The sequence below is a fragment of the Mus caroli genome, chromosome 11, assembly GCF_900094665.2.
Source record: "Mus caroli chromosome 11, CAROLI_EIJ_v1.1, whole genome shotgun sequence".
Lineage (NCBI taxonomy): Eukaryota > Metazoa > Chordata > Mammalia > Rodentia > Muridae > Mus > Mus caroli.
The window spans coordinates 70,838,319-70,864,479 of record NC_034580.1 but is presented as its reverse complement, the minus strand read 5'-3'; the positions used below and the strand labels follow the sequence as shown (position 1 = coordinate 70,864,479).

The window sequence follows — 26,161 nt, the reverse complement described above, 5'->3', positions numbered from 1 at the left end:
TCCACTGTACTGTAATCCCAGTACTCAGGAGATGTAAGGAAGGAGGAACGTGGGTTCTGGGCCATATGAGAGCAAGCTCCTGCCTCCAAAACAAGAACAAAACCAGAGTGCAGAAATAGGACAGCTGTATGAAGACAGGTGGGAGAGGCTGGACAGACAAGAGCCCCTTGCAGTGCAGACAGAACTCAGAGGCTTGCAGCTTCAGGCACCCGTAGGGGACATGTTCTGCCCCTGAGATTGCACACACACACACACACACACACACACACACACACACACACACTCTATAGCAGTGCTTTGACCTCACTGCAAAGCTGTTCCTCCATGCCTTAGCAAAGCAGCTTACAGAACATCACAGCACGTCTACGACCCATTCTGATCTATAAGCTAACTCAGCCCTACCCATACCCTGCTTTTAGACTTGCCGTAGCAACCCTAGGACACAGCTATGGTCTGATGCCAGCAGGAACAAGTGCGACTTTGGGGCTGGAAGGTGGCCTACACTGGCCAGCACTGGCCGGTACAGCTTCCCTCCTGTACCGTCACAGGTGATTCTTGCCCAAGGAGTGAGGTTATTGTGATTGCTGTGTTCCTTCCTACCTGCCCCATGTCAGGCTTTTTAGAAATGGCAAAAGTAAGCGGCACCTCTTGGGGTGGGGGGAGACACGCGGGCAGAGCTTGTGGCTTGAAAGGAGAAGGAAGAAGGAAATTTCCTCACATTTCACTCAGAGGAAGCTTTTCACTCTGGGAAGAAAGCGTTTGTTTCAAGTTAGACCAAGAGGAAGGCTAGGACTTAGGGTCACTGGCCTGGGCATCCCAGCTCCTTAGAGAATCCAAGGATTAAATAATAATAATAAAAAAAAACATATTAAGGTGCCTTGTGAGTACACCGTGGGAGGCTTGCGGGACTTCGAGAAAAGCCACCTTTGCCAGGCCCCCAGGAACTGAGCTGCTGCTGAGGCCTGGTGCATACTCAGCCTCAGGGAGTCGGTAGGGCAGGGCGGATGGTGCAGGGGCCACATGCAGCTCTGTATTGTTTGGGTGAGAGGACAGTGGTGGGCCCTTTGCTTTCTGACTAAGTAGGGATGGGTCCAGCACTTACTGCTCCCCAAAGGCCACAGGCAGAAAGGCACAGGAGCCCAGCCCTGGCTGAGGCAGGTAAGGAGTGTCTGCCTGAAAGACTCTGAGCAGGGCCCTTGAGGACAGGTAGGGCACTCTCATCTGTTTACCTGCCCTAAGTCTTCCTTCAGAGGTGATTGGAGAACCGAATTCCCTCTTGAGAAACCTGTGTCCAGGCTGGTATAGTCCGCCATCATTCTTGTATCTGTCTCCTCTCTTCATATCTGTGCTTAAATACATTAAAATATTTAAAGCCAGAAAATTTTTTTTTGTTTTTGAGGCAGTGTCTCACTGTGTGGCATTGGCTGACCTGGAACTCACAATGTAAACCAGGCTGTCCATGAATCCACAGAAATCTACCTGCCTTTGCCTGCCATGTCATAGCGTTAAAGTTGTGTATTATTGCACCTGGCCGTAAAATTTTTTTAAAAATCATACTTATTGCATGAGCACACAATGAGGCACATATTCAAGAGCATTTATGTGGCGGTCCTAGGGTAACATGAAGGAATCAGTCCTCTCCTTCCTGCATGTAGGGGTGGGGATCAAATTCAGGTCATCAGGCTTGACAGAAAGTGCCTCTACCCACTGATCCGTCTGGGCAGCCGATTAAACCCTTTCTTTTAAACGTTAGGAGTTAACTCATGCCTGTAAACCCAGTACTTGAGCGAGGAAGATTGCCATGAGTTTGAGGCTAGCTTGTATTGTAGCCTGAGCTATAGGGAGAGACCTTGTCTCAAAGAAAGGGGCTGGGGTAGGAAGGGAAGGCAAATTTTAAAAAAAGCAATAAGAAGTGTCCTTGTCTATAAACACCAACTTTTCTTCATTAGATTGAAAACAGGTCACTAATAATTCCAAATGGCACCTGCCGCTTTAACAGCGAGTGTTCCATGTCGCACCACACATACACACACACACCTCTGCCTGAGTTTGGTTTCTCTTCTGCCGCTAGCCTTTCTGTGTTCCCTTTTCCAGGTCATCTGTCATTTTGACATTAACTGTGACCTTGTGCCTGGATGTATTATTGATCATTCTTCAAGTGTCTGGGTCCTTTCTTCGTTTCTAGTTGGTGTGAACCACCTTGCCACGTGGCCAGAGGCAGGACAAGAGAGACCAGTTCAGAACTGAGTCTAAGCAGGGGGTGGGGTGAGGAAATACACAGACAGACAGACACAGACACACACACAGAGACAGACAGACACACACACACACACACAAACACGACTGGATGGATGGGAGGTGAAGTGTCTGTCCAGGCCTTGCTTGGTGGGCTGCAGTGTATTGGGTCTTTGATTGTGTGCCAAACACTCATTATGTTCGGATACTATGCTAGTCCAGGGACACTGAGGTCATCTCCAGAGATGTCTTCATAGGGACAGCAGAGACAAAGAACCTGGAGGAGACAGATGGCAAGATGGAGTCAGTACAAATGTCAGATAGAGAGAGGCTAAAGAATTCCCACTGGAGGCGGGGCTGGGTATCTGTAGGGACACAATAGGAAGACAGTGTCCCAGGGGAGGGTAAAGTTGAATACTGTACAGCTCAGGCAACTTTCAATCTCTGCCCACTCCACACAGAGAGAGAGAGACAGACTGACAGACAGACACACAGAGAAAGATATAAAAACTTTAAAACATGAGCCTGGGAGATGGCTCAGTGGCTAAGCACCTGCTATCTAAGTGTGTGATTTGAATTCAGATCCCCAGAACCCATATATATGCCAAATGGATACGGAGCCCCACCCACACCCCACACCCGTACTTCTAGCCTCTGAAGATGGAGACAGGTGGCCCCCAGAGCAAGTTGTCTAGAGAGACCAGGGATATTTGATGAGCTCTGGGCTTGAGGGATATAAGAGCAATAGAGTATGACTCCTAACACCAACCTTGGCCTCCACATGCATATACAGTTTCGTATACATCATTCACGCCTACCCACATACATGCATTCTCCATGTGCACACTACACCCACTAATTGAGGGGAAGAGGGCTGGTAAGAAGGCTTAGTAGGTAAAGGTGCTTGTTGCCAAGCCTGATGATCTGAGGTCAGACACACTGGGTGGAAGCAGACAGTTGACCACAAGTAGCCCTCTGACCTCCACAAGCGTACTGTGGCATATACACGAGCCCACATGTGTATGTGCACATATACTATAAATAAGTGAATATATTTTAAGTCTGGGTGTGGTGGCATATACTCTTATCCCGGCATTTGGGAGGTAGAGGCAGGCAGATCTCTGAGTTTGAAGTCAACCTAGTCTGACTGAGTGAGTTCTAAGCCAACCTTGTCTTGAAACAACAAAAAAAAGTTCCAGGTGAAAGATTGGGGGTGAGGGGGGTTGGGAGGCAGGGGACAAGTCTGAGCACCTGGAATGTGTCTGGATTCTAGTGTCTAAGATGTGATTTGGGGTTTTGGTTTTGATTTTGGAGGCAAGGTTTCTCTGTGTAGCCCTGGCTGTCCTGGAATTTGCTCTGTAGACCAGGCTGGACTCAAACTCTCAGAGATCTATCTGCCTCTGGCTCCCAAGTGAAGGGATTAAAGGCATGCACCACTACGCCCAGCTTAAATCTTGATTTTTTTTTTAAAAAGGTAAAACTGCAGGTGTATTCTGGCCTAGATCATGGAGACTTTTGCGTGCAGCTTGGGCTTTTTACCCTCTGGTAGTGTGGAGCCACAGAAGTTTTGATCACACTCTGTCCTATGCTACTAAGGAAGATCTTTGTGGTACAACGTGAAGGGTCTGGATGCGAGCTCCAGGAGGCCTAAAGTCTGATCAAACATTACTACAGTCTTAGCAAAAGGAGGGGGGTGGTGCATCTGAAGCTAGGAGGAAGAAGAGAGTTTACCGGAGTGAGCAGGCAGATCTGGCCGGAAGCATAATGATAGGGCACAGTTTAGGGGCTTTGGCCAGGTCAGACATCGGCCTCCCTGTGGCTTTTGCCTCATCTTGAATCTTTCCTGTTATTCCAGGGTGCTTGAGTGAGCAGCGCTTTGGGATTCAGGATGAGCCTTGGAGGCTACCTGTATGAATCTTCCTTCTACCCAGTGTAGCATGACAGGTGGGGATGCTGGTGTTTGAACTCACCTTATCTCAAACCTATTCCCATTTCCCGGTATCATAGTAACAGAGCAGATGTTAGGGCCAGTTGCTAAGGATTTCTGCCTATGTACAGCAATCTATCTTAGGGGTGACAGACTTGATAACAGCAAATGTGCTACCACTCTCCCTCCCACACCAGGGCAGACATGACTAATGGATCACAGCATTCTTCCTATGGGGGCTGGATGGGGTCTACAACAACTCTTCACCACGCAGCTCTCTGGGCTCTGATTTTGGACTCAGGATGAAGTCTCTTTCCCAGTCTTTCAAAAGCTACCACTTGGTCTCTAGCCCTCCTACCTACTTCTTAAGGTCAGTCCTTTGTCACGTAATGGGGATGGGCCTTTGTCTCACATTTACTTCCTGCACCCAGACCTTTGATTTTTCCACAAGTGGAAAATCAAACCTGACCTGGTAAGAGGTTTGGTTGATGGTCAAGATCAAGGTGAATGGTTTTATTTGCCAAATGCTACTTGTGTGAGTTATGACGCGTTGCCACGTTAATCTGCAAAATGACCATTCCTAGGTTCCGTGGTTCAACACAGCCAGACACAGCCTTCCCTGGACCTGTCATCTGGGTAGATCTACCACCCTTGGCCGGGTCACGTGTTTCATTTAAAGCATCACAATTCAGTTATTCAAACTTCTCTCTTTGTGAGGCTGTTAGGAGGCTGGGCCTGTGCTGGATGGTGACTTCCGACCAGCTTTTCTGTTTGAGTGTATAGGGTTTGCGTTCCTCTTCCCCCGTGCCTGCCTCTTTCTGGTTCCCCCTGTATAGTTTTCCTTTCTTCTCACATAGAGATGATAAGGCCCAATGTGGGGATATGTCTCTTCACTTGTGATGCCATCCGAGGCACAGATCCTGGCCAAGCATATCAGCTGGTCGTGGGCTCAGAGTCTGTCCCTTGCTAGAGTTTGCTGAACATTCTGGAATACATAAGTTTGATTGTGTCAGCTGAAAACCCCCTGGGAAGAAACCAAGGAGCTGAGCACTGCAGGTTGAGAGTGAGCATTCTGCCTCTGCTTGTCCTGTGACCTTCCCGGCCTGATAGGGCCGGGCCTCCGTGAGTGTGTCTTGCTTCTGGAAGGGCAGGCTGTCTTGCTCTCCAGGTATGATACGTGTCAGAGACAGCTGCTGATGGGTGGTTTCCACTCTGACCTAGCTCTAGTGAGTTAGGAGATTGAGGGGGTCATCAGAACCCCAGGACCAGTGGTGGGAAGGGCTTTTTTTAAGACAGGGTCAGCCCCCCCCCCTTTTATATGAGTTTTTTCCTCTTGGTCTGCCTGCTTGTTTTTATGGTGCTGGGAGTTAAACAAGGGTCTTATTCCTGTGTTTTACCATTGAGCCACACCCCTAGTCTGAACTCCTTTTTATAGACCACCCTTCTGGCTAGCTGTTACAGTACCTGCCAAGGCCCATTCAACCACGAAGATGCTCAAGCCAGCACTGGTACTGCCAACTCTGAGTGTAACAGACAGAAACCTTTATAGTAGATGCAAAGATTTTGCAGAGAGGACTTTGGGCCAGGGGGTAGTGTGATAAGTGATTGGAATTATATACTGTTGAACCCAACTAATTGAAGATCTATAGCTAGTTCTTTCAAAAACCACAACATTGACGTTAGGCTGACAGGACCCAGCTGCCTCCAACAGATATTTTTTTCCTGATGAACAATTCTAGACTCACTTTAGAGAGAGCAGGCAAGAGGCCCACAGCTCACAGCTTTGAGTGGCTGAGAACACTCCCGTAGCAGAGCTGACTCAAAATGTGTTTCCCAAAAATGCACACTCTACATCTCTTTTGAGAATTTCTCCTAAGGAAGTTACCAGAAATGGGTACCAAGAGGGATCTCGAAGGATAGCCATTTTTGTGTTGAGTATGTAAGAAAACTCAGAAGTACCGGTGATGAACTATGTGTACAATCCAATCCAATCCAATCATAAAGTCACAGCGCTAAGGAATTTGGGGAAGCACAGGATAATGGTAGCCCGAATAAGCCTGGAGGGCGGTAAGGACCCAGTTAACACCTGTGTGTAAGTCCCTAGGGAAACTCCTGACTCCGTTCAGATGTGAGCAGCATCCTGGGGGAGGGGTGACGATGGAGTTGGTGGTGCTGTAACTTTTGTGTGTTCTGAGGGGAGTGAGCCTGTTGTGGCATGCACATGCGATGGTCAGAGGACAACTTTTGGGAATTGGTGCTCTGCACTGTGTAAATCCTGGGTATCAAACTCAGGTTGTCAGAACTAGAGGCAAACACCTTTACCCACGGAACCAACTCTCTGGTGCTTGCTTTTCCCATGCAGTCCAGGGCATGAGGTTCTCCGTGGGGACTTGGGCAGTGAGCACCTGAGAGGGCCGGCTCTTTCACTTTGGAGAGAGCCTGATATCTCAGCAGCAAAGCATTTGCTCAGCCTTGCCAGGGGCTCATGAACATTCTGCCCCCTAGGAATCTTCTCAAGAAGTTGGCATAAGCCTCTCCTGCCCCTGCCTGCCTTCAGCACCCACAGCCTCCACTGAAGGGCCCCTCAGTGCGTCTACTAGACGCAGCCTCTGCTCAGCTTGTCTCTCCCAGCAGGGGATGAGAGACACCAGGTGGCAGCTGCTTCCCCACAAAGGGCCCCTGGGTGCTCCAACCCCTCCAGGGAAATCAGCTGAGCTGTCAGACAGAGGCACTCACTGCCACACAGATGACCTATGGGGGGCGGGGATCTTGAGGAACAAACTGCCTATGAACCAACCCGTCACAGAGCCTGGCCTGTCTGCTCTTGGCATATCTGATTTTCTGGTTAAAGGCCTTTTATTTGGGAAGAGCTGTCCCATAAAACACAGCTCAGCTTACCAGATAATCCCTACCCTGGGCAACAAGGTATAGAGAGGAGAGAACACAAGCCCCTCCCCAGGAGCCACAGTGTAGAGGGAACCAGGATAGAAATACCACTGTAAGGTCCAGCAAGGACCCCTGAGCTAATCTCCAGGGTTGAGGGGTATGCCCCACCCCAGCACTCTTGGCTTGGGTTCATCTAACATACACTGACTGCTACTATGCACGTGACACTCACTGAAACGTGCCTCTTGCCTGTCATAGCTAAGACGATCTTAGAGATCCTGTGTGCCACCTCTCTGGTTAATAGAGGAAGTGACCAGAGCCCCATACAGTCATCTTTCTGTGTACCCATAGGTGGGCTCACCTTCGTGTTTCCTCGTCTTCTATGAACATTTGTTCCCTCATAAATTATTAACAAATAGGCAAGGCACTCATTTAACACACACAGTACTGTTGATGGAAGCTGGGAGGCCCCAATTCCATGCTTGCATGCACGCGTATGTGTGTGTGTGTATGGGGGGTATGGTGTGGTATGTATATGTCTGTGTGTGTTTTTGAGATAGGGTCTTTCTAAAGTAGCTCAGACTTGTCTTTAACTCTTAAGATGTGTGGGCTGTAGCTCTCCCTCAATGGGGACCAAGGCAGGTATGTTGGGTGGTGTATATACAATTTCACTGAGGGACACTTAGATGGCGAATGAGTGGCATGGTGAGGCTCTAACCAGCTGCCAAGTCAGAGAGATGGCCGCCAGCTAAGCCCAAAGAGGTTTGGCAAACCCAAGCTGGCTCTGTGGCAGGTTCCTAAAGTGGGTCTCCTTGATGTCCCCCATCTGTCCTGAGGCTGCTCTGTGTGGAGGATGGACAGCTGTGCTTTCAGAGGTGCCAGCCACAGCTTCAGTTGGGAGCCATAGTCCCTGTGTTCTTGGCTCTGACCTTCATTCTGAGCACCTCTGTGGATACTCAGCTGTGGATTTACCATCCAAATGTCCCTGCCCAGTCCGTGCCATGATTCCAAGAGCCCCTCCCCAGGAGCCACAGTGGCCTAGAAATGACAGTCCTCCATCTCTCCTGATCTCCCCCCTAGTGTTTTATTTGATTATAGATGTCTGTCCTGCCGAGGGTCCCATCTCTTCATCCTGTAGACTGGAGAAACCCCTAGCCTTCCTCCCTTGGAAACAGAGCCCCAGGGAGGTTACTGGCTTGTCCTGGAAATTTAGTAAATTTGCACAAACAACCATTGTTTTTGGGTTTTAGGGGGTTTGTTCTTTTGTTTGGTTTTAGTTTTTGTTTGTTGTTTTTGGTTTTGTTTTTATTTTTTCCTTCTGTGAGCTTTTGGCCCTAACCTTCCTCACTGCCATGAAGGCTGCCTGCCCTCTGTGCTTAGATGGAAGGTGACAGGAGGCAGGGAAGCTGTGCTACCTGAGCACTGGCACACGAGCACAGGCAGCAGTGTGGTCCTTTCATAGCCTCTTAACCCATCTTCTAATGGAAAGAGTCATGAGTCTACGAGGAAGGACAGAACAGAATAGCCCAGACTGTGTAGACACGGGTCAGAGGACAGAGGACGCCAGTCTAAGGGTTCCCTGGCTTGTGACCTAAAACTGTGGCTCTAGGAAGTGACGTGGAGGGAGGCAGAGCATTTGTTCTTAGAGATGCTTTGGGGGTGGGCTGGCTTGAAGCTCTGAGGAGCGTCTTCACCTTCTCCTGACTCCCTTTCATTCTCTGCCATCATGGAGGTAAGGCTTCAATGCTAAGGCCCTTCCCCCTTTCCCCTGCTTCTCCTCCCACCTCAGCCTCTCACAGCCTTCAGTTTGGAAGCTTCTACAGAAGATAAGTGCATAGCCCCAACGTGCCCTGGCTTGTTCCTTGTCTTCCAGGGTCACCCCAATTACTATTCTGCTTCTGTAGAGTGGACAGCAGAGCACAGAGGCTACCTCCCTTCTGTATCCAGCCATAGAGGAACTGGGTTGTCAGGCTCAGGGCTTGCCACCCTGGACACATTGATCTGGGCACAGCACCCCCTGCAGGTCAGGGGCAGAATTGTACACAGGGCCCGTGTAGAACCTGTCTGCTGGGATCATACAGCCCTTCCATTTCTTGACACTCCCAGAACGTTAGAAAGGAAAAAGAGTGTATGAGTTGCATGTTTCAAATATTTACTTGGAGCAGAGTAACGCATTTCACACTCTGGTAGCAGTGTGACCACACTGTTCACAAGCTAGCAGAAACTGAAACGAAAACAAGCCCACAGTGCACCAGAGGCTGGGCACAAGTTTACGTTTTTAATGGACATGGCTCTCTTAATTTTGTATTTGATTGGCTTATTTGGGGCAGCAGCACATGCTGGGGCACACGTGTCAAGGTCAGAGGATAACCTGAAGGGGTTGGTTCTCTCCTCCCATCACATGATCGTGGGAACCAAACTCTGGCCGTCAGGCATGGCCATCGACACCTTGATGCAATAAGCCATGCCTTCATCCTTGAGCCAGTCGGTTTTGCATCTGCCTGGTTTTCACGACTATATTTGCATCCGTTGGGAGAAGGTACAGAGGTTCCTGGCTTGCCAACAGAGCCTCTGCGCCTGGCTGGTTGGGGGTTCTTTACCAAAGTGTGGAGCATGGTGGGAATGTCAAGTTCAGCTGGGAAGCTCAGCTCCCTGAATGTACCTGCGAGATGACAGTGGGGTCTGGGCTTGGACAGCATGGCCAGTTAGCTCCGGCCCACACACTGCCCCCTGGTGGTCATAATGGACATGGGCCACATTGGTCCGGAAGAGTTTCTTAAGCACGACTCAGGGATCCCTGAGACCCTCAGAGATCTCCAAAATCAAAACTGTTTTCCACAGTCTAAGACTCTTGGCCTCTTTCACAAACATGGAAACTGGAAAGTACTCAGATGTAGCTTCAGACGCTGTGCTGGAACTAGTTTTTAAGATAGTGCCATCTGTTGAGTTTTGGTGCAGAAAAACACACACCATTATCTGGGCAAGCTATTAGAATACTCCTCCGCCTTCCATCCATCCTCCACATCCGTGAGAGCCTGGACCCCTTCCACGTATTCACTGGAACAGCATCTCCAAAGGTCGAAAGAAAAGTCAGACAAGAACGCCCAGCTGTCTTCAGTTAACTCCCGAAGCAAATTGCAAAAATATAAAAACAATCCCGGGCCTCACATTGTCTTTGTTTTGAAAACACGTGTTTTTCTCATAAAAAAATATAAATTATGTGAATACTTAATAGGCCTAGTATCTGTAATGGGAGTTTTCAGATTTCTCAGCAAAATATCAATAGCTATAACGCATATATTTTGGAATGCTCACAATTGTCTTTCTCACCGTATGTGTAAGATGGTGATCCTATGTATGGCACATATGCGGTCAGAGGACAACTTGGGCGTTGCGTCTCTTCATCCACCTTTATGTAGGTCTTGGAAATGAACTTGGTTCGTAGGCTTGCAGAGGAAGCTCTTTACCTGCCAAGCCATCTGCCAACCCCAAAAGATTTTTTAATAACATCTAATGAGCTGGAACCCACATGTTGTTAGCATCACCCCTATCTAATTCCAGAATATTTCCATCAGTTCATAAAGAAACCCTAAAGCCATTAGCCGTCACTGTCGTCCTGTGCCAATTAATGGCCATTAGTCTACCTCTGTGGCTTTGCCATTCTGGACATTTCTATAGGCAGCATCAGATCATACGTGATCTGTACAAGCTTGGCTTTTTCTCTTAGTATAACATTTGGGCTATTGGGAATAACAGTGACTTAAGAATATTTGTACAGAGGTCTATGAGGACGTATGTTTTAGTCCTCTGGTGGTTGATACCTAGGACAACTGAGTTTCTGGGACATATGGCAAGTATGTGGTTAACATTTTGAGAGAATAGCAAACAAATTTCCAGCCTCAATGTTTTGTTGTTTTTTTTTTAAATTATTTTCATGTATATGTGTGTTTTGCTTGTGTGGATCTATGTGCATTTATGCAGTCCCTATGGAGACCAGAAGAGGGCACCAGAACCCCTGGGACTGGAATTCCAGGTGTCTGTAAACCACCTTGAGGGTGCTGGGAATCAAACCTGGGTCCTCTGGAAGCGCAGCCAATGCTTTTAACCACTGAATCATATCACCAGCTTTCTCCATCAATGTTCTTTTGTAGAATATAAAGAGGCTCTGAATTTTCAATCCACTGGACTGGATTGGATGAAATCAAAGGCTGTCCTTATGCACACTGACCCAAGTCTCTTTTTCTTCCCAACACATGTACACTGTACACATGTCACAAACATGCATGCACTCGTACCGCATGCACACACACACTCCATTTAGAAGGCACAAGCAGCGCCTTTGTAATAGGCAGCCTGAGGTAGCCCTTGGCTCAGTAACACACAGAAAGCCAGCTAAGCTGCACTACTTACGTTGAGCCATCAGGTTCTAAAGAAGGTCCCTTCCTGCAGGGTTTGCAAGATAGCCCTTGTGGACGATGACTTTTTAAAGTGCCTAGTGGAGGTACTGGCTGCCACCCCATGCCTTGTCCTCTGGAGAACACCCTAGGGTCTCTTATGGAGCAGAGCACAGGCCTGTAAGCTTCCACTCTGGTCCAGTGAAGGTTGAGGAGATTGAGGGGACTCATGAGCTTGTGTCTCTCTCTGGGATGTCCTCAGGGCAGTGGGGCTGTGTGGGGAAGGGCAGAGGCTGATGTTCTGCAGGGCTTGCCAGCTGAGTTGAAAGTTGCTGAGATGGTGCCTTCTCTCCCTTCTGATTCTCACCCTCTGATGTCATGTCTACTCTGGTCACTTAGCGATGTGATGCACCTAGCCACCTGTCCCAAGATCCCGAGCCTTTGGAAAAGGAGCTCTGAGTGAGGCTTTTGCTGGAGGAGTTAAGAGTGTAGCATCGCTGGGCAGTGGTGGTGCATGCCTTTAATCCCAGTACTTGGGAAACAGAGGCAGGAGGAATTCTGAGTTCAAGGCCAGCCTGGTTTACAGAGTGAGTTCCAGGACAGCCAGGGCTACACAGAGAAACCCTGTCTTGAAAAGCCTTAAAAAAAAAAAAAAAAAGAGTGTAGCATCAATGGTCAGCAGGGATCAGGATTCATGCCAACACCCCAGTCACTAACATGCGCTTCCCTTGTCCTCCTGCCTCAGATGTGACTCCTGCCCTGGGCTGTGCTCCCCGTCATGGCTGACACCATCTTCAGCAGTGGAAATGATCAGTGGGTTTGCCCCAACGATCGGCAGCTTGCTCTGAGAGCCAAGTAAGCACCTGTGGCCTGCTGGAGTGGCCCTTCCCTCCCTCTCCACCTGCTGCCCTCTTCCCCTCTTCCCAGGCTTTTGCAAGCTTTGCTCCCCAGGGAGGAATTTGGAGAGAGGCGGCTGTCAAATACACACCACTCTCGGCCCATGTTTATGTATTACTCACCATGAACTAACGTGTTCCTATTTCTCAGATTAGGAAAGTGAGGCCTGCACTCCTTGCCCGTGTCCCTTGTCAGGGCTGGAACCTACATCCAAGTCCAGCTGACTCCCACACCTGTGCTCTTTCACAACAACCCACAGGGAGCAAGGCTTCCCCGTTGGGCCTGCTCTTGTCCCTGAGCCTGGCATAGAGGGGCAATACAGAGCACAGGCCTGTTCCCTGAATGAACAGCTCCCTTCAGCAGAGACCACCACTGGCTACAGCATCTTTCCTACGCCCTTAGTGGGGTCTGTGTCCTTCTGTGGTTCCCTTGTGTCTTTGGAGGTCTTCATTTTCCTATTACCCCTCACACTAGTGACCCTTCAGTTTTGGTTGGGCCTGGCCTCCCCGCCCACCCCCCCCACACACACACACAGTGTCCTTGTGGCTGAGCCTCTCAGATGCCCCTCATGCCCTCTAATCTGTTCCAGCTCTCTGGTGGGTGCCATCCCTGGCTCTGATAGGACAGGAACATCCCTGCAGCTATCAGACGGTGTTGGCATCAGGAGCCAGCATTTCCCAACTGGGACCAAGCTTAAGAAACTTGCAATTAGACGTTAGAAGCCTGTGGGAGTCAGGGCTGAGACATCAAAGGTGGATAGAAAAATCCATCTGAAACGCTCGGGAAGAATGGCGTCTCATGTGACGTGTGAGCATCCTTGCTCCCTTCCATCTGGGTGCCTCAGCCCCCCCTCACCCCACCCCTGCAGGGAGAAAGACTCGGGATGAGATTGGTCCCACTCACCATCTCTGATGCCAGGCCAATGTGGTGCCCTCTCTGGCAGGGTGCACATTGCTGGGAGACCTCAGCTCTTGGACCTTGTCCAAGAGCCCAGCTGTCCCTTGACCTTCCAGCATCCCCTTCATTCCCAACTTTGTCTCTCATTCACCAGCTGCTGAAGCTGTCCTAGCCTCTCAGAAGAGCCAGTGTGTCTCCTCCCAGGTGTGTGTCTGAGAGACAGATGCCCGCTGCAGGGCTAGACATCGAGTCCAGTAGACTCCCTAGGAAACATGGAGAGTTTTCCAACCCACATTCTTCCTTCCAAGCACCCAGGTGTCTCTGGACATTCCTAAACTCAATTGGTCTTTCATATTAAAGCAGGGATGGGGAGAGGTCAAAGTTTTATGGATACTTAAAGATGTGAATTCTGTTGTTGATGATGACTGGCAGTGGGTAGGGGTGGGGTACTAACTGGGTCCGGGACCAAGACCTCCTTTTACATACGTATGATTCTTCTCTTGACCCAGAGAGGTAAATGTTACATGGAAATATGGAGAAAGTTCTAAGCATATGAAAAAGCATGTGCAAAGGTCCTGGGGTAGAAGGAACATGGCATACAGAGAGGCCTAACAAAAGGCTGGTATGGTTTAAGTGCAGAGTGTGAAGGGTACACAGTGTAAAAGGCCAAGAGAGGACCAGTCAGAGTAGGGCCTGGCTCTCCAAGACATTCCTCCTAGCCAGGAAAACTGTGGGTCCCACATTGCCCTCTAGCAATGACACTCAGTGATGGATACACACACAAACCATCTAGAAACGTTTATCATGGACTCCGGACCACAGTGTCCAGGCTGTGCCTGCAGCACTCTGACGAGGGTTTTGTGGGTACACTGGGTTACGGCTGTCGTGGGCTGTCGTCTCACCTGCAACCATACTACTCTCTCCCCAGGCTGCAGACGGGCTGGTCTGTGCACACGTACCAGACGGAGAAGCAGAGGAGGAGCCAGTGCCTGAGCCCCGGAGAGCTGGAGATCATCCTTCAGGTCATTCAGAGAGCAGAGAGGCTAGACATCCTGGAGCAGCAGAGGATCGGGTAAGCAGAGCCCAGGCACTGAGCAGGGAGTCTGCAGGGGGCCGGCCGGTCTGCAAAGAGTCCATCGCCGCCCCCTGGGATGTAGGCAGCTGTGAGCTGGGGACTGCATTGATTCAAGACCCCAGACAGGTGTGCAGGGAATAGTGAGCCCAGGAACATTTTGGATTTGGGCTCTGAGTACCCTCCTGCAGCTCAGGCAAGGAATGGACTCAAGAGGAGACCGACTGGTCAGTGAATTGGCCCCCCCACCTGAGGCCCCAACAGGAGGCGCCCTCCAGTGGGTTTTCAGCTTCTCTCCTGGTCTCTCACATCCAGGGCCGGGCCATCCAACATGATGGTGTGTGCCTTTTTCCTGTCGTAGGTTGATTTGGACAAGCTCAGATAGGGGAGCTTGGTTGTACTGGGTTCGGCTGCTTTGCGTAGGAACTCCGCTCGTTCTGATCTTGTTATTTTTCTGCTCGTCTTTTCCCATTAGTTCCAGGATCATTTTTTAAAAGTCAGACACAGCAGAAAGGCAGCTTTAGGAGGCGATGGCTCCACTAGAAAGATGACTGCTGCGCCAACGGCCTCTTGTATGAGCCTCAATCATACAGACAGGTCATTATCTTGTCAGTATAAACAGGGCTCATGGCAGAACGGCTGGGTTTTTCTTTTTTTTTTTTTTCCCATCTAGCCTGGCTTCTTGCAGATCTCCTCCCCAAGGGCCTGGCCAGGTTCTGGGCTAACCTTGAATGCTGGTGATCGACAACCACCCTCCCCCCAACACACACCCCTACTCTGTGCCCCACACCCAGGATGGTGAGCAGGGAGTGGGTTGCACGAGCCTTGGTGGAAGCGCTTTTGGACACCCTCAGCCAGTGCTGCCTCAGGAAGTCCTTTCTGTGATCTGATGACACCCCGAGTCCCGAGCAGCAGGGAACAGACGGACCCAGAAGCAGTAATTGTTCACATGAAGGAAGCATGTCCTCTACATGATGTGTAGAAACATGACATGGATTGACAGAGCGGGTTCCTGGGAGCAACCGAGCCACACTGGGCTAGAACTGGGTTTGCCCCTGAGCCCTACAGATGGACAGCAGTGTCAATGTGTGGAAAACGGAAGGGTTCACCGCAGAGCATACAGGAGGAAGTAGCTCCCCTGATGAGCTAACTATCCCTTGTCCCCCTTAGCAACAGCCTGTTGCCTCAGGAAAGTGAGAGCCTGGGGGGATCCCCATACCAGGCAAGTTTAGAAGTGGGGACCCTGGCTCTACTTCTTGGGAGCTTCATCCCTCAGCAAGTCACTTCCTGTTTCCCCAGCTCCAGTCCTCTCTAAAACAGGAAGTGTGGCTCCTTTCCCCATGGGAGGGGCTGATGTGGCCACATGCTACTCTGCATCCATTCAAGATGCTCTTACTGAGCATCCACTGGGTACCAGAAGCAGAGAGACTGACAAACCAAACAGTTGGTTATATAGCAGGAGGTGGAGGATGGAGAGGGCATCTCCAGTGGGAAGGGCTATCGATCCCAGGCCGGGCACCTGTGCAGGCTCAGCTGGGTTCCTGCGTGCTCAGCATCCGGCAGTCTCAAAGAAGAGTTGATTTTTCTCTTCTGTTGCCAGCTTCTCACCTGCCCAGATGCTCTGACCCAAAGCCTACCAGACTTTCAGTACTGTCCTCTGGGACGCAGTTCGAGGCCTCCAGCCTGCTTTGGAGAGAGGGTCCCACGTCCTCTTGGCTTCTTCCTTTCCCCTCTCCTCATTATTCCAGATTTCCACAAGAGCTTAGAAAAATGTCACGTAAATCAAATCGCCTTCAAACTCTCCAGTGACTCCAGATTGAAATGAGACTCCGGCCTGTGATCTGTAAATCTCTGGGATCTGCCTTAGCCACAGGCCCTTCTCTGGCATATGGGACATTGCTCAGCACCCTGTCGCATGTCTTCAAAGTGTCTTCCCAGGCTTCCACTGACCTCGCCTTATCTGACCCTTCTTGTCCCCTCACTCTTGGCTTGTTTTCTTGTTCATGAATCTTCCTCTTTGTTGAACCTAAATTCCAAGAGAGCTGGGACCGTGTGTGTATCCGGCCTATTAGTTACACTGTTTCCAGTGTGCAGAACACCTGAGCTGCTCAGCTAACAGCAAGTGAACAGTGACTGGGAGGCAGCCAGGGGAAGGGGCGAGGTGAGGTGAGCGTGTATGCTTAGACTCCCACCGCAGTCCTCTGAAGCACCTTCCCTCTGACATCCTGTCCTGTGCTGCAGGCGGCTGGTGGAGCGGCTGGAGACAATGCAGAGGAACGTGATGGGCAACGGTCTCTCCCAGTGTCTGCTCTGCGGGGAGATGCTGGGATTCCTGGGCAGCTCCTCCGTATTCTGCAAAGACTGCAGGAAGGTAAGCCCAGCTCTGGCCTCACCATTCAGCTCCCCGGAATGGGTCAGAACTGCAGCCCTGTGGCTTTGCACCCCAGTTTCTAGGACAGTGTATGCACACGTATGTGCATGTGCACATTTATGTATGTGGTGCTAGCGTCTGCTCTTTGGCAAGAAGGCCCTGAAGATGGATGCTGTGGCTTCTAGAGCTAGCCCTGGCAAGGAGATTGAGAACCTGGTTGTGAATCCACAGAAAACTGGTCTAGTATATGATGCCTCACTTTCTCGGTCTGAAAAATGGGAGCAACTATCACATGTACTCAGACACATTGAGTGCAGAGCTCACACAGCCTTATCCAGCACACAGGTGCTCAGTAACTGTTAGGCAAGCACTGTTTCCTGAGGGCCAAGTCGTGTGCTAGGCTTGTGCTGCGTGCTTCTGTTCTGCTGTCTGCTCTCTTGACGCCAGGGAGAATGGCCTTTGCGAGACCAAACGGGTTTTTGTCTTTTCTTATACTAAACTGCCCTGTGTTAAAGCATTTCCAGACCTTACTCGTTGACTTTGTTTAGTTTACTATTTCCCAGAGAATAATGTGCCTGGCAAGGTTTGCGTTTATTTAGGATCTCAGACTTGCTCATCGTATGGAGCCTGTGGTGTTATTTTTCTTCCTAGAAGAAACTCTTCTAGATTATTCCACTTCCAGCCATGACTATGTGCTGTGCAGTGAAACTCCCCTCTGCAGCCTCCCGTGGTCAGAGACACTGTCACCCCAACATCGTTTTTGGTTTCACCCTAGTTTTGCCGGAACCTATCCTCAAACAGCTTCCAGGCCTGCCGTTTTTAAGCTTGAAGTTCGTTCTTTCTTAACTTTAATGCGCATTGGTGTTTTCCATGTATGTATGTATGTATGTATGTATGTATGTATGTATGTGTATACACACACACACACACACACACACATACATATCTGTCTGAAAGTGTTGGAGCTCCTGGAACTTAATAGACAATTGTGAACTGCCATGTGGGTGCTGGGAATTGAACCTGGGACTTCTGGAAGCACAGACCATGCTCTTAACTGCTGAGCCATCTCTCTAGCCCCAAGCTTGGAGTTCTTAAAGTGAACAAGACAGAAAGAAAAACATCTTCTCTCTTAAGATAACAAGAGATGACAAGCCATAATCAACTAAGATGTTTTCAGAGATTTACCAATTCTGGGAAGAAATAACAGAGCCTCGGATGGGGTGGGCGATCTGCACTGAGAGGGCCATAGAGGTGGACCTGCTGGAGGAGTACATGTGGGCTTGACACCTGAGGCTTTTGCAGCCTTGGCAAGGACATCATGTGAGGAAATCCAAAGCTAAACATTAACCAAGACGAATAAGCAGGAAACCCAGGATCTGAGGCACAGCCTTTTCTCCTTTCTATCGCATGAGGTAATTCCACTCTAAAGGCTATGAACTGATCATCGAGGCACAGCAGAGGGCGATGGGGGCCTGTAGGGCCTGCTGGCTGGTTCCTCTTTCAGCCCAGAACTAGAGCCTACCTAGGTGGAGGGTATAGGAACGTGGGGATGCTTTGCTCCCAGGAATGGGACAGGTGGCTGATGTTTTGTGCCTTCTACTTTCTGTCCCTGTGGCTGCAGCAGCCTGTTTGCTCCTCCTGCCTCTCCAGTTCACCACTACTCTAAAGAGTTCAGGATTGTAGGACCACGAAAGGCTGTCTCTTAGCTCCTCCCACGGGACCGGTCCCCTGTCATCGAGTGAGCTGCTGACCCTGGTTATCAAAGAGTTAATACCAGCTGCTCCTCAGAGAGCCATTGCCTAGGCAACGGACTGGCCCAGGGGAGGGCCTCAGCTGGGTGACCACTGTGGGGGAGATGTTCTTGTAGACTTGTCTCCCCCCCACTGCCCAGGGCCCTGGAGCTGGGCTGGTGGCTGGTTGGAGGACATTTCTATGATGTGTTCTTTCTAGGCCAGGGGGAAGGAGACTGAATGCTGGCCTGGCAGAAACTTGTCAGGACAAAGGTGGAAGGGGAGGGAGTACTGTTTAGATGAGGGCATTGGGGGGCTGGCAGGGTTGTCTTCATGTGTCCTTAGACTGTTACCCAGTCATAAGTAACCACTCTCCCCCCCCCCCAGGTTTTTCTAGATAGGGTGTCTCTGAATAGCTTTGGCTGTCCTGGAACTCACTCTATAGACCAGGGTGGCTTCCAGCACACAAAGATCCACCTGCCTCTGCCTTCTGAGTTCTGGAATTAAAGGCATACGCCACCACACCCTACTTGCCATTCTTTAAGTAGAAGGTCCACTGTGTGCAGGCTGGTTCCAGGGGAATAGAAAAAAAAAAATCCTTGCTCTCGTTGACGCTGTTTTCCAGGGATAGCAGAGAAGGAACAGCAAGCAAATTTTAAATGAGTAAACACAAAATAATGCCAGGAAGACTTAGCACTTTGTTCAGAGTGGAGTCTTGGTAAAGGGAGGCAGGCCTCTCTGAACTGAGTCTGGATACAAGCAACAGTCAGCCTTGGGGAGGATCCAGGTGGAAATATGTTCTGGGCAGAGGCACTGTTCTCAGGCACGAAGACTCTGAGGTAGAACCAGCTGGGCCTAAGAGCTAACAGAAGTATCTGGAACAGAGGGAGCGAGGGATGACCTTGGGCCAGGTTCCACAGAGCCTCATAACTCCAAGTCAGAAACTGGAATTTCATTGTGTGTTTAGGAGGATGCCATGGAGACTGGGCATGGCATGGGGTACTGAGAAAGAACAGGATACAGTTTGTTTTGTGGTTGTAATATTGGGTGTTTTTCCTTTTCTGCATGTCTGTGCACTCTGTGAGTGCAGTGCCTGCATCAGCCAGAAGAGGGCAGCATATCCTCTGAAGCTGGAGTTGCCCTTGTGAGCCACCACGTAGTTGCTAGGACTTGAACCCTGCCCTGCGGAAGAGCAGCCAGTGCTCTTACCCACTGAACCACCTCTCCAGCCCCTGCTGTGTGTTTTCAAGGGGTGGCTCTAGCTGTTGCAGGTCAAATAAGCTGTTGGGAGAAACAGTATGCAAGTGGGAGGCAAGCTTGGTGGTGATGGCTGCCATTAGAAGAATGAAGGCCTGGAGAACAAGGCATCATGGGGATGGAAGCCCTATGCTAATAGAGCATCAGTGCCTTCTGTGTGTTCTGATCAAATGGGGAAGAGTTAAAGGTTGTAAGTGAGAGTCCCTGATGAAGAGCCCTGGCCAGGAGAAAGCCAAAGTGAGAGGCCACTTGGCCCCCCTGCATCTCAGAATGGCTAGTATACTGTTCCCACACTAGCCCTGGGAAGTTCCTGCAACTCCTGACTGACTGCCTGTGGACACAAATTGAAGGGTGCTTCTCTCTTCCTCGAAGCAGGAACAGAGGTACAGAGGTACCCACAGCTGTAGGACTGGCTTGGGTCCCGTTCCCATATTGCTTCTGTGGAGGGCTCTGGTGAAACTCACTCCGCCTCTCTCAGCCTTCATTCCTTTATCTGTAAGACAAGGTCAAAAGGCAGCCATCAGCACCAGGTGGATGTGAGGGATGGATTAGCTGGTGCAAGGAAGCCCTTCACAGCCTGCTCCATCACTAGCTCCTAGCAAAGGCAGGGGCACCCTGTCACTGTCATGGTGACTGGGCCACCCCAGGGGCTCCCTGCTCAGAGGTTTGCCACAGAGCATGGACCTGACCATCACGATCACAGGAGACACAGAGTGAGGCACAGATCAGCCAGCCAGGGCAAGGTGCCCTAACAACAGACCTTTATTTCCCTGTGGTTTGTGACTGGGAAGTCCAAGGCAAGTCGACGTCTCCCTGGCCTGCCTCATGGATGGCTTTTTCCTCATGCAGCACCAGGCAGGAGCCCTGCTGCCTCTTCCTCTACAGACATTAATCACATCAGATATGGCCTCACACTTCGGCTCCCATTTAACCTGAGCGCTTTACTTGCAGACGGCCCTCTCTCCCAAGACAGTCACAACGGGACTTGGAGTTCAACACACTAAACTTTTGAGAGACCCAATTTAGTGTATTGTACCCCATATTTTCCTTATTAGAATTCATGTTATGGTTTCTTGTTTGCTTTTTTTCTTGGGTTCTCTCCCTCTCTCTCTCCCTTTGTCTGTCAGTCTGTCTGTCTGTCTGTCTCTCTCTCTCTCTCTCTCTCTCTCTCTCTCACACACACACACACACACACACACACGCTCTGTGTATGTCTCTATCTCTTTAAAATGGAGTCTCCTATCTAGCCCATTGTAGCCTCCAGTTCAGCGCTTCTGCCCTTGCCTTTGGAATGCCGGGATTGCAGATGGGTACCACCATGCCTGGAAGCACTGGTGCTTTCTTGAGCTTCATATTGAAGCTGCCACCATCATTAGTCTTTTCTTTTCCAAGAGTTATGTAACTAAATTAAGGACTTGGATACCTTTGCAGTTCTCAATATTGGTGTCGAGCTGGCAGGGCCCCATGAGTGTGCAGGTGCCAATGGTTCATCCAGGCACAGTCTGGGGTGAGGGGAATCTAGAAGAGAGGGAATTCTTCCCTTAGGTCCTGACTGTCAAGGTGGATGGGCAACATTCTCTAGAGTGACACCCATTGCTATAGGGGCCTAGGTTCCCAGGACTTAGCAACCTGGAGAGCTTTGTGGAAGAGCGAGTCTCCCAAGACCAGAAGGTGTGTGTTTAAATAGGCTGCAGAGAAAGGATACTGGGAAGACCCTTGGCATTGGAAGGGTCCAAGCCAGACCTGTGTGGGCGGTGGACAAATCCTCAGGTGCTCCTGGGGACACTGATGTCCCTCCAGCAAGATCCCTGCCAGTGTCTGTCAGCCATAAGCTAATGAACGTGCAGGTGGAATGCACTGCAGTCCTGGAGCTGTGGCCCTCTGTAATTGGGTCTGCGTGCGTACACACACACACACACACACACACACACACACACACACACACACACCGGCTGCCTGGCCTCATTTCCCTGGCAGTAGTGAAAAGGGAGAGGAGCTGACTGGTTAATTAAAGAGGCCTGGTACTTCTAATTGCCTCCGATCCGAGCCAGCCAGCAGCTTCGCAGCCATGGGAGGCTGTGCCCGGTTGCAGGATGACCATCTGAGCTCCAGGACAGCACTGTCACCAGTCTAAGGAAGCAGTTGGAGCTTTTCCTGGTCTCAACCAAATGGATCTCACAGTGCAGGCCCAGGAGAGGCAGCGTGACATAACTTAGACCTTGTGTGCTGAGCTCCCAGAAGCAGAGGGGCTGAGGTTAGCCCGCAGTTTTCTCCAGGTCCTTAGCAAAAGTTCTGTGGGGGCCTCATGGCCCCAGCCCCAGCATGGGGGAAAACTGTAGGGCAGGGGCTGGTCCATACCTGATCTCTCCTGCCACGGGCTCCAGACCATTTTGCTCTAAGGATCTGTTTCTTGCTGCAGAGAGTGGCAGTAACCCCAGGCTAGAAAGAGGCTGTGTCTTTCCTCCTGAACCCTAGGCAGACTCCATTCTGCTCAGGGTGAGGGATTTGTGGCTGCTGAGCAATGGGTCGGGCGGGGTGAGGGGAGCATATAGCACTTGGTTGTTACCCACCTGCCTGCCACACCTGGGCAATCTGAGGAAAGAGAGTCCCCTCCCCATCACTATCTCACACTTGTCCCCAGCTTTGGAGCCGCTGGCTGGAGCACTTCCTAGAAAGCCTGCTGATTCTGAACAGAGATCTCATCTGCTCCCTGTGAGGATCTGGGAGTACTCATCAGCTAGTCCTCAGAGACTACCTCCTGCAGATGGAGACACCAGAGGAGTCAAAGAACTCAAGTGCCAGCTACACAAAGTATAGACGGAGGACCAAAGGCACAGACATCCTTCAGTGCTGGCTGGAAGAGCAGATTCTCAGGCCCCCTTGAACCTCCTGAGCCAGAGTCTGCATTTCATCAGATTCATTAGGGTGATGTCTTCAAGTGCCATCCTCTCCTTTATGAAGGGACTAACATTTCAAGGTGACTATTTGACCATACTTCTGCTGGTCTGCTAATCTGTGATGGACACCCCGAGCGCTCCCACAATTTAGCTCTTGTAAACCGTGTGACTGTATGTGCTGTTGTGCAGATCTCTCTGAGGTCCTGCTTCCAATTCCCTGGGAGTAAATGCCCAGCAGTGGCATAGCTGCATCCCACAGTAGTTCAGCATGACTTTGTGAGGAGCCGCCATACCGTTGTGCACAGGGGCTGAATAATTTTACATTGCTGCCACCAATGTGCAAGAGTCAGGAGGTGGTGGTTTTTTTTTTTTTTTTGGGGGCAGGGAATTGGAATATGCCGGAAGTCCTTAATGGCTCCCATCCTGACCTCCCTTTCCAAGCCTGATCTTAAGCACCTCAGCTCCTGGAGGAGAGGGGAGAGAAAGCATAGAGATAGCAGCCAGCCACCTTGAGTGATAGCATATTTATCCTAGCTGCCTCCGAATTGGCCTCGCTGCATCCTTTGTCCTCCTCGGCCTAATTTGATGTGGAAGACGTGTGTTTGTGCCTTATTACAAAGATGGATTTTTTTTTCGTTCTGCTACTGATGTTTCCTAAATTCCCGGAAAGAGTCACTTAATTCCTCTGCCCTGAGGGGCCCGCTCCGGCAGCTCGCCTGTCACCAAGGCTGTTTGGCAGGAATTGACTTGGCTCCTGTTGTTAGGATCAGAGGATTGGACCAGACACCAAGCTATATCTTGGAACATCCACCTCGCCTGGGGTTGGCAAGCAGAACATCTCCATTAAGGCACACGAGCCCTGCTGCCTAGAACCCACAGACAGCCTTTCTTCCCCCAAATAAAGAAACTGCCACTCCACGCAGTTGCCAGTCCATCCTGTTCACTTGGAGTCATCTGGATAGAAGAAGGTGGGCTATGGCCCACTTGGCCAGTGGTGCCCTTAGCTCAGTGGACTGATTCTCCATCCCTGACCTTCTTGTCAGTTCTGCAGCTCTGGACATTGTGCCCACCTGACTCCCAAGGGATGCCAGGCTTACATGTACATAGGTCTCGGATAGGAGAAGGAGTTTTGTAGGAGAGCTGAAAGAGGCCCCAGAACAGATAACAATGGGGGATGCTGGGCAGCCTCTGTTCATGGGGAGCAATGTTGGAGGGATGAAAATGTGCCCATCGGGACATGGCTAGAGCAGATGTGGCTCTGCAGAGGCACAGGGCTGTTAAGCACTTGGGTATATGGGAGACTGAGATGAGGAGAGGGAGAAAGGCAGACTAAGGAGAGAGGAAGACAAGAAGGGACTTCAAGGCCAGGCTGAGCATCACTAGAGTTACCCAATAGAGCTGAGCAGTCCTGAGATCTGTGAGACAGGCAAAGTCCACACAGATGTCTCAGGGAGACCTGGGGGCACTGTGGTAGGTTGGCAGGAATACACTGACACCTGAACTGTCCATGTAGCAGGGACCAGGGTTGGTGGCACACACCTGTCATCCAACCGTTTTGGAGGCTGAAAAAAAGATGATTCAGAGTTCCTGGCTAGCCTGGGCTACAAAGACTGGATTGTGTCCCAAAGGGAAAGAGTAGCCAGGGCCTAGATTAGGCAGGAAACCAGGATATTATTCAGAAACAAGGAAGAGAAATTAATGAAACAAGTTTGAGTTATTGGGGGCTGGGGCTATGGCTCGATTGGCAGAGTTCTTGAGTAGTTTGAAGCTCTGGGTTTGATGAAAGCATCACATAAACTTTGGGGTGGTGGTGCACACCCCAAGGCCATCTTCAACAAGTTCAAGGACAGTCTGGGCTATATAAGACCCCGACTTTTAAAAAGGTTTCTAGTAATTGACAGCTGCCTCCATTGCCAGGCCCCTTGTCCTCTTTGTCACCAAAGCCGCCATGGGAACCGGCCAGCCATACTTTTCAGGTGAGGAAAGGGACACAAAGCAGGGGACGAAGTCCTTCCCCAAGTGGAGTCTTAATGGCCTTAACCAGCAGGCTGTGTCTCAGAACATGAGAACTATGAAAAGACCAGTGCAAAAGGAGTAGGTGAGGGCGTGGCCTGTCGGGTGACGTTAGCATGGCCTACCATCTTGCTGTTCAGTGTTGGCTTCTCTATGCAGTCAGTGAGCAAGGACCAGATGCTGGGTGCCTGTTGTGTGTGGCCAGGCCATCCAGGCTGAGGGTAGCACAAAACTAAGGAACCACCTCGTGACCCCACAATGCTGTCCAGTGGGGCGTGAGGAACAGAGGGATAAGAGGAACATGAAGAGAATATGAGCTGAGCCTTCTTCCCTGCCTAACTCCTCAGCATTCCAGAGCCATCTTCAACAGCAGAGCATAGACTGCCCCAGGCTCAGCCACTAAGACCTAAGGGCAGGATCTTACCCCAGGACGAGCTTTCAGCCCCAGCCCCAGCCAGCCGCAGTGTGTATACTCCAGCTTCAACCCCAATTCCAAAACCTGAGATATCTCCCTGGCTATATGCCGGTTACTCTGGAGTCTGCATGAGCACGCTGGCAGACCTAGTCCTCCCTCCACCAGGAGCTAGGTCAGGGGTCTCCCCTGCTTTGGACAACCCATGAGCTAGAGTGGATTTTTAACAAGGACTGAAATACAAAGAGAAGCTTCTAATGGGTAAAAATTGTAGGGATTACAAGTTGACTATCCATAATGGTTTATCAGAGCTCGGGCGTGTCCACAACTTGCATCCTTTCCGGCCTGGCATCATGGTGGTAGAACTGAGCAGGGACACAGCTTGTTTTCTGGCCCTCCCTTTCTTAGCCTAAAGCACCCGATGGCTCCAGAGGGTAAGAAGGGGGCTAGAGATATGGCTTAGTGGGAAAGCTTGGCCAGCACGAGGCTCTGGCTTCATCCCCAGTACCACAGATGTGAACAGGAAGGAGAACTTCTTCTCCCATGGTTATGCCATTAACCAGTAAGCAAGAGGTCCGAGGTTGGGTCTTAAAGACCCAGCAAGACTTAACCTTGAGACTCGTCTCTCCCTGGATGTATGTATTATGCAGGATGTGGGCACAGGACCTCAAGCATGCTAGGCAAGTGCTCTGTCACAGAGCTACCCTCCTGGCCATCTCTTGGACTCTTAAAAGATAATAGATTCTAGTGCCAAGTGGTCTCCAGAACTGCATTCAGTTGCCTATGTTCTCCTGCCTCAATTTTCCTGACCTGGAAATTGGAGATAATCAAAGTTTTCCTGCCTTGGAGTGTGGTTGTGAGGATAGAAATGAGTTAGGCATGTGATACTCTCTTAGAGATGGTGCCTTGTGTACAGTGACTGCTGGAGAATTATAGTTTATACAAATGTAGGTAAAACATTTACCCAGCCCTAACCCTAAGAGTTTGGGTGTTTTTCCTTCTAAACTCTCCTCTCATGTCCAAGTGTCTACAGATGTATATGTTGTTTGTATACTGAGGGTATATGTTGTCTACTGATGTATATGTTATTTGTATACTGAGGGTATATGTTGTCTACAGATGTATTTGTTGTTTGTATACTGAGGGTATATGTTGTCTACTGATGTATATGTT

At 50.2% G+C, this 26,161-nt stretch overlaps 1 protein-coding gene across 4 annotated transcripts in view; it reads left to right on the top strand.

The window, feature by feature from the left end:
* The window catches only part of Rph3al (rabphilin 3A like (without C2 domains)), a 136,428-nt gene that overhangs the window by 42,496 nt on the left and 67,771 nt on the right, over positions 1-26,161 (top strand). For 3 of the 4 annotated variants that reach the window (XM_029484108.1, XM_021176264.1, XM_029484107.1), the window contains exons 2-4: positions 12,188-12,297; positions 14,165-14,308; positions 16,550-16,679. In XM_029484108.1, the coding sequence (XP_029339968.1) occupies positions 12,221-12,297; positions 14,165-14,308; positions 16,550-16,679 (351 nt within the window). In that variant the 5' untranslated portion in view covers positions 12,188-12,220. Of the gene's footprint in view, positions 1-12,187; positions 12,298-14,164; positions 14,309-16,549; positions 16,680-22,307; positions 23,482-26,161 lie in introns of those variants that run through there. The other variant, XM_021176265.2, reaches the window with a different exon arrangement.